General features: G+C 40.5%; 1 protein-coding gene across 6 annotated transcripts in view; it reads right to left on the bottom strand.

The window, feature by feature from the left end:
• SLC5A7 (solute carrier family 5 member 7) overlaps positions 1–17,501 on the bottom strand; it is a 32,824-nt gene that overhangs the window by 4,681 nt on the left and 10,642 nt on the right. For 4 of the 6 annotated variants that reach the window (XR_013985381.1, XM_081003103.1, XM_081003104.1 and 1 more), the window contains 7 exons: positions 16,076–16,303; positions 10,855–10,968; positions 9,091–9,246; positions 5,774–5,922; positions 3,855–3,998; positions 2,125–2,278; positions 582–799 (listed from right to left, as the gene is read on the bottom strand). Coding sequence is in view for 5 of the 6 variants with exons in the window: in XM_081003103.1 (XP_080859229.1) it covers positions 582–799; positions 2,125–2,278; positions 3,855–3,998; positions 5,774–5,922; positions 9,091–9,246; positions 10,855–10,968; positions 16,076–16,253 (1,113 nt within the window). In the remaining variant the exon portion in view is untranslated. Of the gene's footprint in view, positions 1–581; positions 800–2,124; positions 2,279–3,854; positions 3,999–5,773; positions 5,923–9,090; positions 9,247–10,854; positions 10,969–16,075; positions 16,304–17,074; positions 17,492–17,501 lie in introns of those variants that run through there. The other 2 variants (XM_081003105.1, XM_081003106.1) reach the window with 2 other exon arrangements.

The raw sequence follows: 17,501 nt of genomic DNA, 5'->3' as shown, positions 1-17,501 counted from the left end.
TCCCAGATTTGGAAGATGCACTAAGCCAAACTATGACTTAGCTCAGTGCAGCGCCACAGCAAAATGACAGGGGAGGATTGTGAATCAACTTCAACAGGTAGCTTGAACTGAGGCAGAGGATCATTGCTCAGAATATACAACCACTGAGTTTACCAAGAAAATCCGGCCTTCTTTGTGTACCAATTTAATGTGTGCTCAAGGCATTGAATTGCCTTCCCTTGTTCCTTATGGGTAGAAGCAGGCAGGCATTTGCACACAGCCCAGAGTTTCAGGGCATCAGAAGCTACAGTTGTAGGTTCCTTATATCCAGGGCTATTTTTCTAGAAAAAGAGGTCACAATCAGCACCTCCCACATTCTCTTGGAATGGCAATGGCACCCACCTGAGAGGTGCTGGAACTAAGTTCCAGTGACTTCAAGCTGGGGGGGGGGGGAAGCCCTGCTCATATCTCTATATTTTGTGCAGCTCAGAAACAATTAAGTGCTCGTTTTTCTTTCTGTGTTCATTGTGCCACCAGTCACTATTGGCAGCATGGCTAATCCTATCGCAGAACGAAACTGTGGTTGAAATAGTGAATCTTACACTTTGCCGAAAAGAAAGCTGGTAGATGTTCCGGGCAAACATGGAACTCGCCGATAAGATGGAAGAGTCGGCAGATGACATGACAGCAGCAGACACTGCCCCGAGGCCAAAGAAGGAGATATACACTGGGCAAAGGTACTGGAGGACGATGGGTAAAATCATGTCAGCTTCATAGTTGTCTTTGGGGTCTGAATCACCATACTCTGTCTGGTTCCAATCTGTAATGCAGGCACACGAGTATTATGACCAGATCAGCACAAATGAAGCTTTGACTTCTGCACTGAGGGCAGCGTTTGGAGCCCCATTTGGAGCATTTCACTTTGGAGAAACTTTTTCAGGGGTGTCCACTGCCAGCGGCGGTTGTGGCCGGAGACAAAAGTTGGGTGGATTGATGGATGTGATTCTTACCTTTGACAACAGGCTACATCGCACTCACCTAAAACTCAGGTTTTTACACCAATTCACCTCTCCTTCCAGACAAGCAGAACACATTGTCACTGTTCAAGGACACCTTCCAGCTAGGCAAAAACTCTCAAGCAGGGTGTGAGGCAAAAGCAAGGAGAGGTGTTGCTTTGGCAGGAGCAATGAGGCAGTGAAACAACTGAGGACCAGATAAATCAGCCTGGAGACTATGTCTTGGCCCTGAGTCTGATGTTATCTACCTCTGCATTAACCCTTCTTTTATAAGAGTAGTATTTCCAAGTATGGGGTGTGTGTGTGTGTCCATATCTATCTATATTTATTATCTATCTATCATCTATCTATCTATCTATCTATCTATCTATCTATCTATCATGTATCTGATTTTGGGATGGGATGGGGAGAAGAAAAACTTCCCAAGATACCCATATATATATACTACTTTATTTTCCAGTTTCTAAAAATACATATAACAAACAATCCCCATATCCCCACCCCAAGTGTGGGCAAGTGCTGAATACAGATTTTCTAAGGCTCAAACTGGTTGCTACATGTATGGTCACATTTAATAGACAATTTGACCCTTAGAAAACCTCGATTCAGCCTTTGCTTGGTAGGTGGCTCAGCTTGGGGACATCCACACATTTAACGTGTGATAATATAAATGTTCTATGCATCTCTCTGTGCTTTAAAAAAGGAACTTCAAGGGGAATCAAATCCAGACTGCAGCGCAGAGGACCTTTCCCTCCATGTCATGGTCCCGATGGAAATTCCCCCCTCACCTACAAAGTTGCTGTTTGTGCCAGAAAGGAAGCTGCTATTGATGCCAGTACCAGCTTCCCTAGTGGGTCAAAAAACATCTTCAACAGAAGGGAGAGTGCTAATCCCTTTCACCACTCACTGTGGTCCTGATCATTGTCCGAATACTGTATTGCAAAATTGGGATACGTGCAAATTTCTATGGATAGTTATGTTTCATTTTGCATATTGTTTCAGAAAGTGCAAATTCTACGGATTTCCTTTTAAATGAGAACTGAATTGGATTTCTTCGCCATCCCTGCAGTAAGGTCATTCCCTTCGTACCCACTGCTTTAAGTAACGGCGATCTGGACACTCAGTGTACCTGTTGATGCGCCAATGGCACCAATGAGTACGGCAGGCACTGCCATCACAAGACATCCAAAAGCTGCCAGAAAGGATAACACTTGTGCGTATGTAGCAGAAGAGGAAGAGAGAACTCGCTGGAAATATGCTTGCCATGGGATTCCTCCTAACGTCTGCAAGGAAAAATAAAGAAACCCTCCATCATTTCTGGGCTAACAGAAGATCATTTGAGTTCATTTGAATACATGCCAAGCTACTCTTTTACGACTTCAGAACGATTTCACCCAGTATTTAAACCTGTAATCATGAAATAGCTGCACCTTCAGCTCAAATTTTTTTAAAAAAATAAATATTGGAAGGGTTTTCTTCTGATGGCAACATGTGGAATTGAGGCAAGAGGGTGTTTGCTCCCATAAAGCTAGATTTGCTCAGGTACCGTTGCTCCTTGGCCCAAGTGTCTAGAGAGCAGTATCAGAGGAGAACATTGAAGCAAATTTTCAGCACCCCACACTTGCTAAAAACACAGCAGGAAAGGTCAACTCCTCAGTCTTTTAACATCAGGAACACTTGTGCTCTCTTCTTTCTGAACAAAGCATAATCCCAGAGAGGAGATCCCTTGTAAAAGGGAGATGTGGCAAGCCTCAAGAAACATAGTGTACCCTGTTATGGTGTGTTGAAGCTCTCTTCTCGAGCACAGCATTCCCCCCCCCCCCAAACCCTGCTCATTTCCAGTCTTGTTCAAATTATCTACCAGTCTACTTTCCTTGCTCCCTCATTATTTTTCCATTCTATCCTCCAGCGGGTGCTGAACGCTGCAGCGAGGCTCCTCACAGGATCTCTGCCATGGGAGCATATTCACCCAGTGCTTTTCTAGCTGTACTGGCTCCCGGTGGAGTACAGGGTCAGATTTAAGGTGCTGGTTTTGACCTTTAAAGCCCTTCATGGCCTAGGACCCTCGTACCTACGGGACTGCCGCTCTGTCTCATGAGACCAGGGCCCTGCGGGATCTGATTTCTTTCTGCAGGGCCTGTAAGACAAGAGTTGTTCCACCTGGTCTTTGGCTTAGAATCAGTTTGATTCCCTCCCCCTCTTTCTTTTCCCTTTCTCTTCCTGTGAAGAGGCTGCATCCTAATGTTTTAATGTTGTATTTTAATCTTGTTTTTTAAATTTTATTTTAATCAACTTGTTTTTATTATTGGTTGTTAGCCGCCCTGAGCCCGGTCTTGGCTGGGGAGGGCGGGGTATAATAATAATAATAATAATAATAATAATAATCCTTCATACAAGATGCTATGGAAACTGGAACTGGAAATCATTTTGCATTAATCACTGTTAAGCTTCTTTAACTTATTCTCTAACCCAATCTTCTTCTTCTTCTTCTTCTTCTTCTTCTTCTTCTTCTAAAAAAAATCTATCAAGTGCCACCATATTCCTCCTCCTGACTATTGATATCCCACCTTCCCACTCCCTTTAATTACAGATTCAGTCATCTAATGTACCTCAGTATCCAGCCAATCCAATCATAATATGAGTTTCCTAAGTCACCTGCAACAGAGGTGTCTGTCCACTTTTTCAAAGCTGCTACATTAATGCATGATTATTGTTAAGTGGCGTGTGGTTTGCTTCAACGTATGGTTAGATAATTAAAAAGCAGTTATTGAGCATCTCTTGCTTAGTTGGTTAGCAATTGTAGAGTTCATAGAGTAAGACTGTGAGTGGCAGGCCATGGTTTGTCACAGGAGCGCTCACCAATAAGAGGAAATTGTCAATCCACTTGTAGATGTCAGGTTTTTTAATGTTTCCAAGCCAAGGCTCTTGAAAGACAGTGTGTACAGCTGTGTATCCAATATCTGTCACTGCAGGATGGGACATGGCAAACGGAACACTGATCCACTAAAATAAAAGAGAAGCTATCATTCAAAATTGGGCACTAAGGAAATAATGAAGAAATAGCAGCAATATTTGATTAATTAATATTTTCCTCTTTTCCCTTTTTCTTTTTAACAGTTATTCAGGTCCAAATATAGATTTCTATAACTAACAAAATACAGGCATTACTTTTTCTGAGTACCAGGATTTCTTTCAACTAGAAATAAAATTTGGCACAGAACATAGGTAACAACAGATTCAAATGGAAACATAAAATGAGTATATTGCAGACAGGATATTTTCTAAGCTGAGCTTATAGGGCAGGTATAATACCCATCCTACCTTGAATGAGATTGATAAAGACCTGTGCATGTATTGTGTAGGATATTCTGAAGAGTGAGGACACACTATGCAGTATTTTACAGCCAAAACACATACACAAGTTAAAAATGAACTAAACAAACTTTAAAAACGATAGACCGAACAAAATAAAAATAATAATTCTCCCCTTTGAAAAAACATCAAGCCAAAATCAAACAGCAATGCAATATCTCTGGAAGATACTTGGGTTCTGATTCTGCTAAGTTTCCAATGGGAAAGAATGTGGACATTTCTCTGTGCACCCTTCGCACATGCATTAAACACAAAGTTAAGATGTTGCTCTGATTAATTTTGGAAATAATATCTGTAAAATATAAATGGTCAAAAATATATAAGGTCAAAGCCAGCCTCATGACTTGAGCCTGAAGCATAATAGGGATCCAGTGTAGGAACAGAGCAGTGGTCTAGTAATCACTCTTATCAAAAGACAATTGTGTCTACCACTACTTATCATGGGTTGCACCACACACAAGTCATTATAGTAGTCCAGCTTTAAGGGTCACAGGGGAATCACAAAGAGTCCAGTGTTTCTCAAACTTGAGACTCCAGCAGTTGTTGTACTACAACTCCCATCATTCCTAGCTAGGAAGACCAGTGGTCAGGGATGGTGAGAGTTGTAGTTCAATAACAGCTGAGGGCCCAAGTTTGAAAAACACTGTGGGAACAGTACTAGTATTCAAAGTGGAAGCTTTGCTATTGGGGTAAGGTTATCCTGTTGTTGTAAAGAGGTGGGCACAAAACATCTTTGGTTCTAGTTCTTTCCTGACCAATAGGAGTCAGTTAAAACTGTAGCACCCTAGTGGTCCCGGGCCCTAAGGAAGTTAGATTAGCTTCAACCAGAGCCAGGGCCTTTTCAGCTCTGGCTCTGGCCTGGTGGAACGCTCTGCCTCATGAGACCAGGGCCCTGCAGGATCTGATTTCTTTCTGCAGGGCCTGTAAGACAGAGTTGTTCTGCCTGGCCTTTGGCTTGGAGCCAATTTGATTCCCTCTTTCTTTCTTTTTCCTTTTTCCTTTCTCCTCCTGTGATGAGGCTGCATTTTAATATTTTAATGTTTCAATATTTTAATTGTTGTATTTTAATCTTGTTTTTAAGTTGTATTCATTCAACTTGTTTTTATTATCACTTGTTAGCTGCCCTGAGCCCGGCCTAGGCTGGGGAGGGCGGGGTATAAATAAAAATTTTTATTATTATTATTATTAATAATAAACGTTGCATAGGAACAAGGCATGTTCCTTCTGCACATACTACAGATACTATAATCATAATTACACCTGTACAGTTTGACTGATGAGAACATTATTCCCTCCTTCCACCAACCCACAGTGTTGTGCAGCACATCTCTCACAATTCAGGCTTAAATAAAGCACTTGCAAAACAACCATAGTTTCAGACACATAAATATTATACAGAAACTTACCAGTCCAAGGAAAATGCAGAACAGCTGGACCACATCAGTATAGGCTACTGAGTAAAGTCCACCCACCAGTGTGTACAAAGTTGCAACTAGGGCAGAAATAGCAACTGATATATTGATATTGACATCAATGATCACACTTATGGTGGCACCTGCAGCAGAGGTTGGGGTTAAGGGAGGAAAACAAACCTATTTTAGAAATGCACACCCTTTTCAATGTGTTTCAGTTTTCCCCAGTTTCTAAAACAACACTATTGCTTGCTGGAATCTTTTAAGACAGATTCAGAAATAGTCTAATCTTTTGTAGGAAATGTATACTTTTTGTGCATTCTGCATTTTTGTTCATTCTGCAACTATGTCTTTTCAGAAGTCTGAGATACACGATTTCTTAATTAAAAAAAAGTGGTTGCTTCTTGAGAATATATCCACATGGTATTTTCTCAAAACTACCGCTGCCAAGTTGCTCTTCCACATGACAGAGTGTTTCAAAGTCTCCACTGGCTATCATTAGAAGCATTCAGCGCTGGTGTGAAAATTCTGTAGGCCACGCAGGAGAACTGCACGAGGCACTATCACCACAAACTATCTTGTTTGAAAGAGGGACACCTGCATGTAGAGTTGTGAGAAGAAAACACAGAAAAAAAGGAAGAAGAAAGATCTGGCGAACCCTGAGCTCTGTGACAACAAAACTCTCCAAACTTGCACAAAGTCATTATGAGGCAAAAGTGTTCAACGCATGCTGACATATTTTACTCAAACTTTAAAGGCAGCTCCAGTCTCTGAGATAAAATGCTAAAGGCATACCTAGAGGGGTAGGCTCTGATCTGCTTTGGGGTTGTAAGTCAAAAGTCTGGGCCAGATTAAACTAAATAGTTGTGCTAGCGGGAGTTAGTCCCTCTGCTTTCCCCCCTTTTCCTCACCTCCATCAGCACTCTCTCTCTCTCTCTCTCTCTCTCTCTCTCTCTCTCTCTCTCTCGTCAGCTCTCAGAGCAGTGCATTTGGGGTGGGGGAAGAGGGGAGATCATTCCATCAGAAATAGAACCTAAACACCCACCCACAGGATCCCTTGAGTTGTGATCTGATAACTAGATTTAGAATTTTAAAAAGTCTAGCCACCCAGAAGAGATCTTTTCCTATGACATTCAATAATGTTATATGGCAGCTGCACCTCCTATAGCCTCTCTTTGATGGAGAGTCTTCACATGACAACTTGCTGTTCACTTTCTTTAGCACTATACAGTCATGCACACTATGGCTCAATTTCACTGCACTGAATTGCTATGCACTTGATGGCTTGCCACTGAATAGTGGGGTTACCTGACCCCACTTAAAATGTTGCATTTTAGGTGATCTGTCAGTTCTATCTGTGGTGTTAAATCTGTCTTTCTGAGCATTCATGATCACACATGCATGAGTGAACCAGCACTAAGTGGATCGGAAGGACCAGCCAACTTATACTTGAGAATGTTGCTCTCCAAGGTCCTATCTCGGAGTTGATTTCAGCCATGCATTGTGTTGCCTTAACGCTCATAACTGATAAATTCCACCTAGCTCCTAGTCTACAAGTTGCCCTTTTATGAGCCTACCAGGTTGAAAGGCATTCACAGTGCTCGCTTTCTCATTGTGAAACCACAGAAAACCTTTATTAAGTTTGAGCTGAGCTGTGTGGTTTTTTTAAATAAAAAGAACACGTTTTAAATTCCCTGAAAGTTGTTTAAGCCACTCAGCTTCCATCACCTCAGCATGCAGTTATTCTCAGACTCTTGAGCACTTGCAATAAAATTATGGTTAAAAAGTTCCCCATTGATTTCCAGCTAATCAGAGCACAGTTGGAAATAAGGCTGATTATTTTATTTTTAAAAGAGTGCAACACCAAACAACTTTATATGTGCAGTTGATGTGTGTGTGTGTGTGTGTGTGTGTGTGTGTGCTTTTTAAAGTAGCAAAAGTTGCAAAGGTCACTTACAGTAATTCATCTGAAGGGTTTCCCCCCATGCTAGAAGAGTTATCAAACTTGGTTCTTGCAACAAAATGAAAAACATTCAGATACAAAATTCCACCAGGGACTGAAATTCAGCGATTTCATACTAAAAACTCTAGATAATAATTTTGTACATGAAGTTTCAATGGAAAGCATCATGCAGTTTCATTACTACCGGTTGAAAAAAAGATATTTTTCACATGTTAGAGAAGTGCAAACACACATGATAAAAACACACTCTCCCACACTCTTTATACAAAATACGAAAGGCAGACATAGCACATACACAGGTTTATGTGTGCACAGACAATGCTTTAGGTATGTAGTAGTCATATCCCATGTTAACTCTTTCATATGTGGGACATGCCACTAGCTCCTCTACCAACCAAACTGGATCCTAGATTTTTAAGGGTGCAATCCTACACATACTTATCTGGTAGTAAGTTCTATTTAACTCATTGGGCCTTATTTCTGAGTAGATCTGTATAGGATTGCATTGCACATCATTAGTTCAGATTAAAAGATATACAGTGGTACCTCTGGTTATGAACTTAATTCGTTCCGGAGGTCCGTTCTTAACCTGAAACTGTTCTTAACCTGCCACCGCATGATTTCTGTTCTCATCCTGAGGTAAAGTTCTTAACCTAAGGTACTATTTCCGAGTTAGTGGAGTCTGTAACCTGAAGTCTCTGTAAACCGAGGTACCACTGTATGTATTCTACATTATTTGATCAGTCCCAGTTCATTGCATGCAGCAGAATTATTTAAAAAAATATTCCCATGAAATCTTCTATGGTAATCAAAGTACAATAGCCAAACACTAGTAATGAAAGATATCATTGCTGTGTTTTGAGCTCTTCACAACAAAGGCTGAATTGCTAAAAATCAACAAGAGCATTTTCAATTGCAATGTAATCTCTTTAATATTAAAACAAGTTGGGTAGCTAAAGCCTTTCATGATGAATCTTCTCAAAAGTTACTATAAATAATAATGGGTTTTTTTGCAGTCAGTTTTCTGATAAACAAGTATCACCACATGGCTAGGGTCACATGATTTTATGGTGAGCATTTGGGTTTAGCTATACATTTCTCTATGCCAGTGTACTTCAGGCTTGAGTTCCAGATATTACTATACTTCAGCTCCCATTGTGCCCAGCCAGCTTAGCCAAACATCAGGGATGAGGGAGTTGTATTCCAACAACATCTAGAGACCCAAAGCTGAAGACCACTGCTCTATACCACATGGATTGTTAGCATTTGTATTGATGACTTTTCAATAGTTGTCCTGGAGCCACTGGTTGGATTTCTTGGCTCCATGCTATGACATAGTATTCCTTACCTAATGCAGAAAAGATGGCTGCAGCCCAGAACATTTCCCCCATTACGGCAGGTATGAAGATAAGCCCTCCCATTCGTTTTCCATAAATTTGCTGAAAGGGGTCCAACATTGTCACATAGCCTTTGGAACGCATGGGCTTTGCAAAAAACAAGCCACCTGAAGCAACAAACATGAGAAAGACAATAGACATGAATAATAGCAAGTGATCTCAGACATGCCTGGTTCCATGTAAGCCCCATCTCCAGTAATCAATCAAAATCTGTGGTTCTGCACTATTTTAATATATTTTTCCATTTAATAGAAGACCTCAGATATTCAGCGGACCAGTAGTGGTGTCTTGGGGTTGCAGTGCTCACCTGACCTCCTGACAGCTGAGTCACTGCTGGGAGGAGAGGGAAAGGGATGGACTGGCAGGAAGGTCAGTGGAGTGCAAATGGACTGGTGGAGCCAGGCCAGTGCATTTGCACCACACTCATCTCCCCACTGCCTTGCCCCACCCCCCTCCGTTCTGGTAAGTGGTGGTGATTCAGCAAAGGGGACCATGAGCTTTTGATTATAAGTACCACCTTGAACATATGGGCATGTTTCACAACCATACATAGGCAGATGATTCCTGTTCTTGTCTCTGAGAGAAAACATCGTGTTCACACAGGGGGAAGTGAATGTATCAACTACAAATTACTTTTCATCTAGATGAGAAGAAGGAAAATCCCTCTCATATTCAAGACTCTGGAACAGTTCTTTCCTTAAGGGGCATTGATACAGACCTGAATGAAGTAAATCATTGCACCATTCAAATTCAGATTATGCCCAATTGCATTCTGTCTCAGGATGCAAGCAAAAATGTTAACTTTGTGAAGTGCTGAAAGCATTGAAAAGATTTTGGATTCTCATGAATTCCTTAGTTTGGTGGAGGCAACCAAATAATGATGATGGTGCTTAGCAGTTTTGATGTGCTGTTACATTACTAAGCTTGTGAGTAACATAACTGGTGTCTAAGCACAGACTAGGGCTTTCCCTCTACCCATCATAAACTGTCCAATGCACCATTACTAATTACTGCCAAAGAAATGGCAATCTGGTCATGGGGTTGGATCTTGTTGCTGGCAGCCTTACTCATCATCACAAAGGTGTACTGAAAAAAAGTACACATTGCAGAGAATACCTATGACAATTGCATTAAAGCTCCCTTCCTCTCCAAGACCCTTACAATGTGTTCTTAAAGAAGACAAGAACAAAGTTGCAGAATATACCTGCAATATAACAGCAGTCTTGTTTAAGAACACATTGCAAGGGTCTTGCTATCACATTATTGCTGTCTTATAGTGCAACAAAAACCGGTCAAAAATAAACCAAAACATTTGTGGCATGACAAGTTACAGGATTTCAGCAGGAAGTTATGAGATTATGCACTGATTCAGGTTGAAGAAGTGTGACTGCCCCAAACAGTGTTAAAAGTGGGAATGAGTCTTACTGTCCCAATAACATCATGAGCAGGAAATCATCAAGAATGCACAAGTAAACTGATGTCTGGAGAGGCCCCATCTCTTACTGCAGGCCAGTTAAACATAGGTCCCATGTCATGTCTCAAATGCTGAGTCCCTCCTGCCCATTTCCCAGAAATATGTCTTAATGAAAAGAGGAACAAGGAGACAGTCAATCTTCTAGCTGGTGGGCTCAGTGAAACAATTCATCTTAGCTTAAGCTTTAACTATACTGTTTCAATTAAACTTGACATTGGCTTGGGTCATAACTCCAGCTTACCTACGACAAGGCTAAGTGCATATCCGATGGGTGCCTGGGCCCAGGCCAGCCCATAGCCTGGTACATACACAGCCTCCGCTGTCCCATTTATGTAACCACCTCCAACCCAGGTGGCTGAAGAAATGGAGATAAGCGTTAAAGCATGTCATAGACAGGAAAAAGAGAAACAACATCCTTTATTTGTGCATCAAACACAGAATCGTAGAGAGGAAGAAAAATCGCATCTCGGCTAAAGAATTCATAGTAGATTTACAGCACAGACTCAGCCACATCTACTAAGACATCAGTTCTATTGAATTCAGCAAGGTTTACTCACAGGTAAGTGGCTTGGTACTGCAGCCTTAGCTACTCTACAGAACTAGAGATAACTAAGAGAGAGAGAGAGAGAGAGAAGTAAACTGTAATAATCTAGTACACCCACCCATGTGTTAATCCTGACGTCATTTGCTATTTTATTTCAGATGCATGGCTGAATTAAACTTTGGCTTTACTCATATGTTTTGCCTGGACACACAGAGGAAATGGCAGCATCTGTGATGTAACTCTCTCCTGAGCAGCTAATGAGTTGATTCTCAGTGGCGTCTCCATCAAATGGAGGTGGGGGTGGGGGATGTTGAATGCTCATAGGCAGCTCACAGACAGAACAGATATGTTATTGTTATGAGTTTGGTGGGGGAGGAGTAGACTGTATGCTGAGATCCTTTGCCTGGGTCTCCTTCTAGTTCTTGGAATAGCCAGGCTAGCTTCCTGATGAGGTGATTGCCTGGGTGATGGGCCATTAGGGGGAACAAAGGAAGTGGAACTGTGTGAGATGGCAAATGGGTGGGGCGCCCTCCCCCAACTTGTGGGTAGTTAGAAAGACAAAGCCAGAGTTGAGAGCAGAGTGTAGAGTGATGTAAGCTAGAAGCAAAGCCTGACGTAGTATAGCATCATAATATAATGTGGCTAGCTATTCTTCCTGTGATCTCGCTGAAGGCAATTGCTGGTCTATCATCAGACTGCACACCACCACCTAGTTCCTGACTCACTGCGAGATAAAATCCCCACAGACTGAAAGGGATACAATAAAGCATTCATCCAGTACCATGTTTCTGGTGGTTTAGTGATGGATAACAGACATAAACAGAGGTTGTGTGAAGCATGTATCCCAACACTAATTCCGTACATGCTCCCCACAATGGAAGAGTTGCAAGGGGCAAATAATAGCAAAACTCATGTTGCTCTCTGCTCTGCTTGTGGTCATGGTGGAGAAGCTTGTTGTGTACTTAGCATGGTTGCCTGTCAAGAAAATGCAATGGGATGGCACAGATGGTCAATGCTGCTAAAAATCTTTTGTGTGTGTGATAGATATATGGGTAGGTTCTTAATCTTCTTTATTATGTGAAGCACAGACATGATCTGCTGAGTGATTTTGCCAATTACCAAAGCGCAGAACTGCTGACTCTTCAGGTTGATTTCATTTTATCAGTATTCAGTTGATATCTGAGGTGTTTGGGGGTTGTTGTTTTTTTAAAATCCACTAAAGAACACCATCACCTAGGGTGATGCCTTATTAAGTAATACTCAGATTAGACAGCTTCAAATTAGTGGATTTGTTACATGAGTAGATTGATTTCAGTGTCTTCACTCTGAGTATGACTAACCTCAGAATTCACCCCATGACTTTATTGTTATCTATTCAACAGTAGGATTATCAAATACCAGACCCGCTTTACAGCCAATTTCAATACTTTGCCAAAAACATTCCTGTCAGTGCGAATGACTCCCAAGTCACTTTCAGACAAATTTACTCATCCCTCCCACAATCCATGCGCTAAGATTATTCCATCTCCCTTAAGCAGTGCTGAACTGCATGCTTACCTCAGAGACTCTCAATAGAGCCCAGGTTTTCTACAAGCCACAGTCTGTCTCCTATCGTTACAGATAGATATTGCCAGAAGCATGCAGCTGTTATCATTATGCCATATAGAGATTCATTGTATATTGTTGTAGTAGTTATTTACAATTCTTCCTCACAAGAAGCCCAGTTCAGCAAACATAAAACAAAACAGTTTTTTTAAAATGTCCAACCCCCTCCCCCAGCCTTCTTTAGGAGCTCATTTCTTACACCCGCAATTGGTGTTTGGGGTATAAACTTAGCAAATAGAAAAAGGTATCTGAATCTGGAGCTGTCTTTCATCTGGTTTTAAGAGCATTTGCTAGGGCGACAAATGGCAGAGTTTTGATTTTAATATCAAGGCGGTCCCTCCCCTCCCCTGGTAATCGTAACTCAGGATATTTTAAAACTAGGGAATCTTATGTTGAAATAAAGTTACAAATTCAGTCAACAAAAGGGAAGAAAAGACGTAGCAACACAAAAGGGTATGTAATTAAGGAGAGAAGGAAACAGACTGCAATCTTCTGCCTCTTTAAGTCCCGTTTAACACAGAGAGTTGTCTCCAATGCCAGTCTCCTCCTCAGAGCCCTACCCATTGACATTAAAGGACATGACTAATTTAGGTGCATTCATTTCAAAGGTCTACTCTGAATATATTAGTTGGATATAACCCTGTGAGACTTACTTCAGAGTAAACACATAGGATTGTATTGTTATTGATTACAGTCCATGGGGTCTATTGTGGATCAGCTTCTGGCTTGTGGGGCAAATAGAATACAACAATCTAAGAACAAGCTTGTTGACTATCTTGGGTGCGTAGACAAAATGTGTAGCTGAATTGTAGACAAAAGTATGCATCTGTATTTTATTGGAATGCAATCAATTCCAAACTCAGGAAGTTCATTTATTTTGGAGATGAGATTTTAACTCTTTTTTTAATACTAGGAAAAACGATTATATATGCGGTGCTAGTTAAATGTGTTTTGTTATTCCTTGCATCTATATCTGTTTAAATATGTTGTTTCTTCTTAGTCCTGCCAGTAGGATTTGTTTGCATTTTGCGAACAGACACATTTAGCTTTGAATTCTTTTCTAAAATTTAGATGTTTTGCATTCCTATTTGTCTTATAGGTATCATTGAACACATTTTGCCACTTTCTAAATATTTATTAACATCACTAATCACAGTAGACAGCTGGTGTTTCTCCTGACGAAACTGCCTGCAAAATTCTCATCATTTTCACGGCTGGCAATCAGTTCTGTTGACAGAACTGCATCTAGTTTCCTTTGAAATGTTAGAACCTTTTATTCCTGGCTGACAAAACACAGATCAGCAAACATCCCCCTGAATGCTATTTTACAATTTGCACACTAAAAATCAGTGCATAATTACTTACACTGCAAAAGTATAAATGCTAGCAGAATCGGGAATTATAACCCTACCAAATATTCTCTTTTCTTTACATGGTGTATGAGTGGGTCTCTAATGTGGCAGCTGTAGACACCCTGGAAACCTTAGAAATTCCCATGGCATACACCAAGGTCCTCTTCCCTCCCAAATTTTTAAAAATTTAAGTTATCCAGGGGAGGTTTTTAGTTGTGGAAGCATGGTCTGTTTTTCTGGTCTGTGTTTCTTTCATTTGTGAGGCATGTGTGTGTATGTTTTGCCTATCTGAGGTGTTGTTTTTCAAAGTATCACCACTTTTTCTTCTGTGAACGGGTATTTTGTGGTGTTCACAACTGTTTCTTAGATTTTAAAATGTGTCCCTGGACCTAAAAAGGCTGGGGATCCTGGGTGCATGGCTCCAGAATCTAACCTTTTAGACAAAGAGTCTTGTGACTCTCCACTTCATCAATGCTAATGCCAAAATAAATTGATTAGCCTTCAAGACTCCTTGTTTTTGCTTCCACAGACTAATGTGGCCGCTACTCTGGAATTTTTGTTCACAATAGGCAGCCTTTCAAATCATGAGCAATAATTACACCTTGAAGTAAAAGGAGAATAAAGGCTCCAATTCTTTAATCAAAATGGTGGAAGAAGGCAGACTTTTTCTTGCTTTAACTGATATACTATTTCCCCTCCCCAGTTACAAATCTGAACCCCAACCTAGCCTGTATTTGAATGAAAATTTCAATGAAATCAACAGGAACTCATTTGTTCAACAAAGTTATGCACTTATTTGCAAATTAGTGCTGCACAAGTTTAATCGTAAACCTGAAATTGACTGCACAAAGAAGGGAAGAAAACACTGAAAGAATAATTAAATTTGGAACTGAAATGGTTTTTCTTTTGAATGAATTATCTTGTTTCTGAAGCAAAGCCCTTTATCACAAGTAGAGTGGGGACATTTCAGATCTCATGCCATTTTGCACCAATCTGAAATGTCACTTTGGCAATTCTTGTAACTGAAGGCCCAGCCACAAACATTTTAAACATTTTGGTGCATGATGACTCACCGTTCGGCTCCTTTGCCCTCTCTGATGATGTCATAATGGAGTCAATGCGGCCTGACATTGTGTATAGGAAAGTAGACGTGTATATTGACCCATCTTTTTCTTCTGATATCTATGCAACATGAAGGCTGCAATCCTATGTGACTCACTTGGGACTAAGTCCCATGACACAGAGTCAGACTTACTTCTGAGTAAACATGTACCAGATTGAACTGCATGAACTACTTAGCTACGTTGGCTTAACTGAAAATATCTTGCCTAAGTTGCTTTGAAGATCAGCATGTGAGATCCCAAATTACAGTATGTGGTTAAATTATAATAAGGCTGGCCCAGTGAAATTCTTTGTGAAGCGCTACTGTAGTTGATGGCTACGTTTGGTTTAGATTTAACTTGGTGCACCTACAATGGCATCTGTTGCATGATATTTTGATCCTTCCCTATATGCAACATGATTGTCCTATTCCTTGCAATATTCAGAAGCTATATACATATGATGCATGCCGCGTTGCTAAACTGCTCTGGCTCCTGTTGGATATTGTGAAGGTAACAGGAGATGCGACTCATTCATTAGCTAGTTTTTATAACAAACAACAAGGGGGGAATATTCTATAAATCATGGTTATATCGACCTGTTCATACTGCATTATTCAGTAAGCCCAGTGGGGTGCATTTTCCAGTGGTGAAAAGAAAACACACAAGAGTACAGTTCTCAGTGTGACTACTCAGAAGCAACTGGTTGAAGCCTTCCTGTCAGAACTATTTATGTGGCATGCAATTTTACTGGCAGCTAAGCAGCACCGTGAAGTTGTGCCTTTGCACGGCGTACATTTAAATTCATGTCAGAGGAAGGATGTAGACACTTGAATAACAGGTAAAAAGAGAGGAACATACCCGTCATGGTAAATCCACCAACCAGCAAGCCAATATCTCTTCCGCCAACTATAATAGCTTCCCTACGATCTCCATCACTACCGCTGTTTTTGGTTTTCCATGCAGCCCATATTCCAACAAAGAGGATAGCCAGGTAGAACACAATGATAGCAATCAGTCCCGCCACATGAAAAGCCATGTTGAAGCCTCTTGACACTTCTCTGGATTGCTATTTCATTAACATGAGAGCTAGACAAAAGGTAATAACATATTATGCATATCAGTTGTACATGGCAAAAAACCCCAACAACCCTGAGTCCATATCAGAAAATAACATGATTGTCTTATCCTACAGTTCATCCTGATAGGATTATGCTACTTCAGATGTAACCTGTTTTATGTTTCAGATAATCCACACACATTTCCTAAACATTGTAACATCTCCAAACAAATATTTCAATCTAAAAATCAAAGTGTCGGCTAGAAACTTGGTTGAAACAAAGTCACTTTATTTAAATCTTTCTTATAGATGATAAAACCGAAATGTCAGTTCAAAATCAAAGAATTCTCCATAAACTTCAAGAATATGAAAAAAGCAGCTTAAAATAGTATACAATGGTGAGCACATTTACTTTTTTTGTTAAAAAAGAGCCAACGCTTCCTTAACCAAAAACCACTATCACAAAACAATTAAATTATTGCTCAAAGAATGAAGGTCAGAAATGAAGTTATTTCTGCCACTTTTGCAAGCGTAGCTCTCATTTTCATAAGAATGACATTTCTGTCCCTTGAAAAGGTCTGCCTCAAGTTTGCCGTTAAAAGAAACTCATCACTAGAAGATTTAAAGTGTGAATAGAATCTAACAAAATCAATAGCTCACACGAACGAATGACAGAAAAGAGTAGAACTATTATCAACTATTATCAAACACACTTTTCGATTCCATGTTAAATGTAGGTTAGCTGTGAAAGCAAAAGTAAATTCTGAAGGAATGGGGGGAGACAGACTAAGTTGATGTACCTTAGTCTGTCTCCCCCCATTCCTTCAGAATTTACTTTTGCTTTCACAGCTAACCTACATTTAACATGGAATCGAAAAGTGTGTTTTTGATCAAAACAAGAATGTCCATGAAAGGTTTTCTGTGTGACATAAATATTTAAGTCTCCGTAAGAATCAGAGTAAAGTATGATCCAATTAGCTGACATAAGCAGGGGCATCCAAGCAGGGCTTGGTAATTCCTTTCCCTCCACCCCATCATTAGTGACTATTTCCTTAGAAATTGTTGATCAGCTTCTAACGCTTGAGCAAAAGCAGGTTGCCGGAGGTGACATTTGAGTTTACACAGCCAATTTCTAAACTCCCAGACTAGCGTCAGTAACAAGTTAGATTTATTGGATTACTCACAACCCTTGCAAAAACAGGCATTGTTCCCGGCACAACTATCACC

The sequence above is a fragment of the Podarcis pityusensis genome (assembly GCF_964106645.2).
Source record: "Podarcis pityusensis genome assembly, chromosome: 4".
NCBI lineage: Eukaryota > Metazoa > Chordata > Lepidosauria > Squamata > Lacertidae > Podarcis > Podarcis pityusensis.
This window is presented reverse-complemented; position numbering and strand designations above follow the sequence as displayed.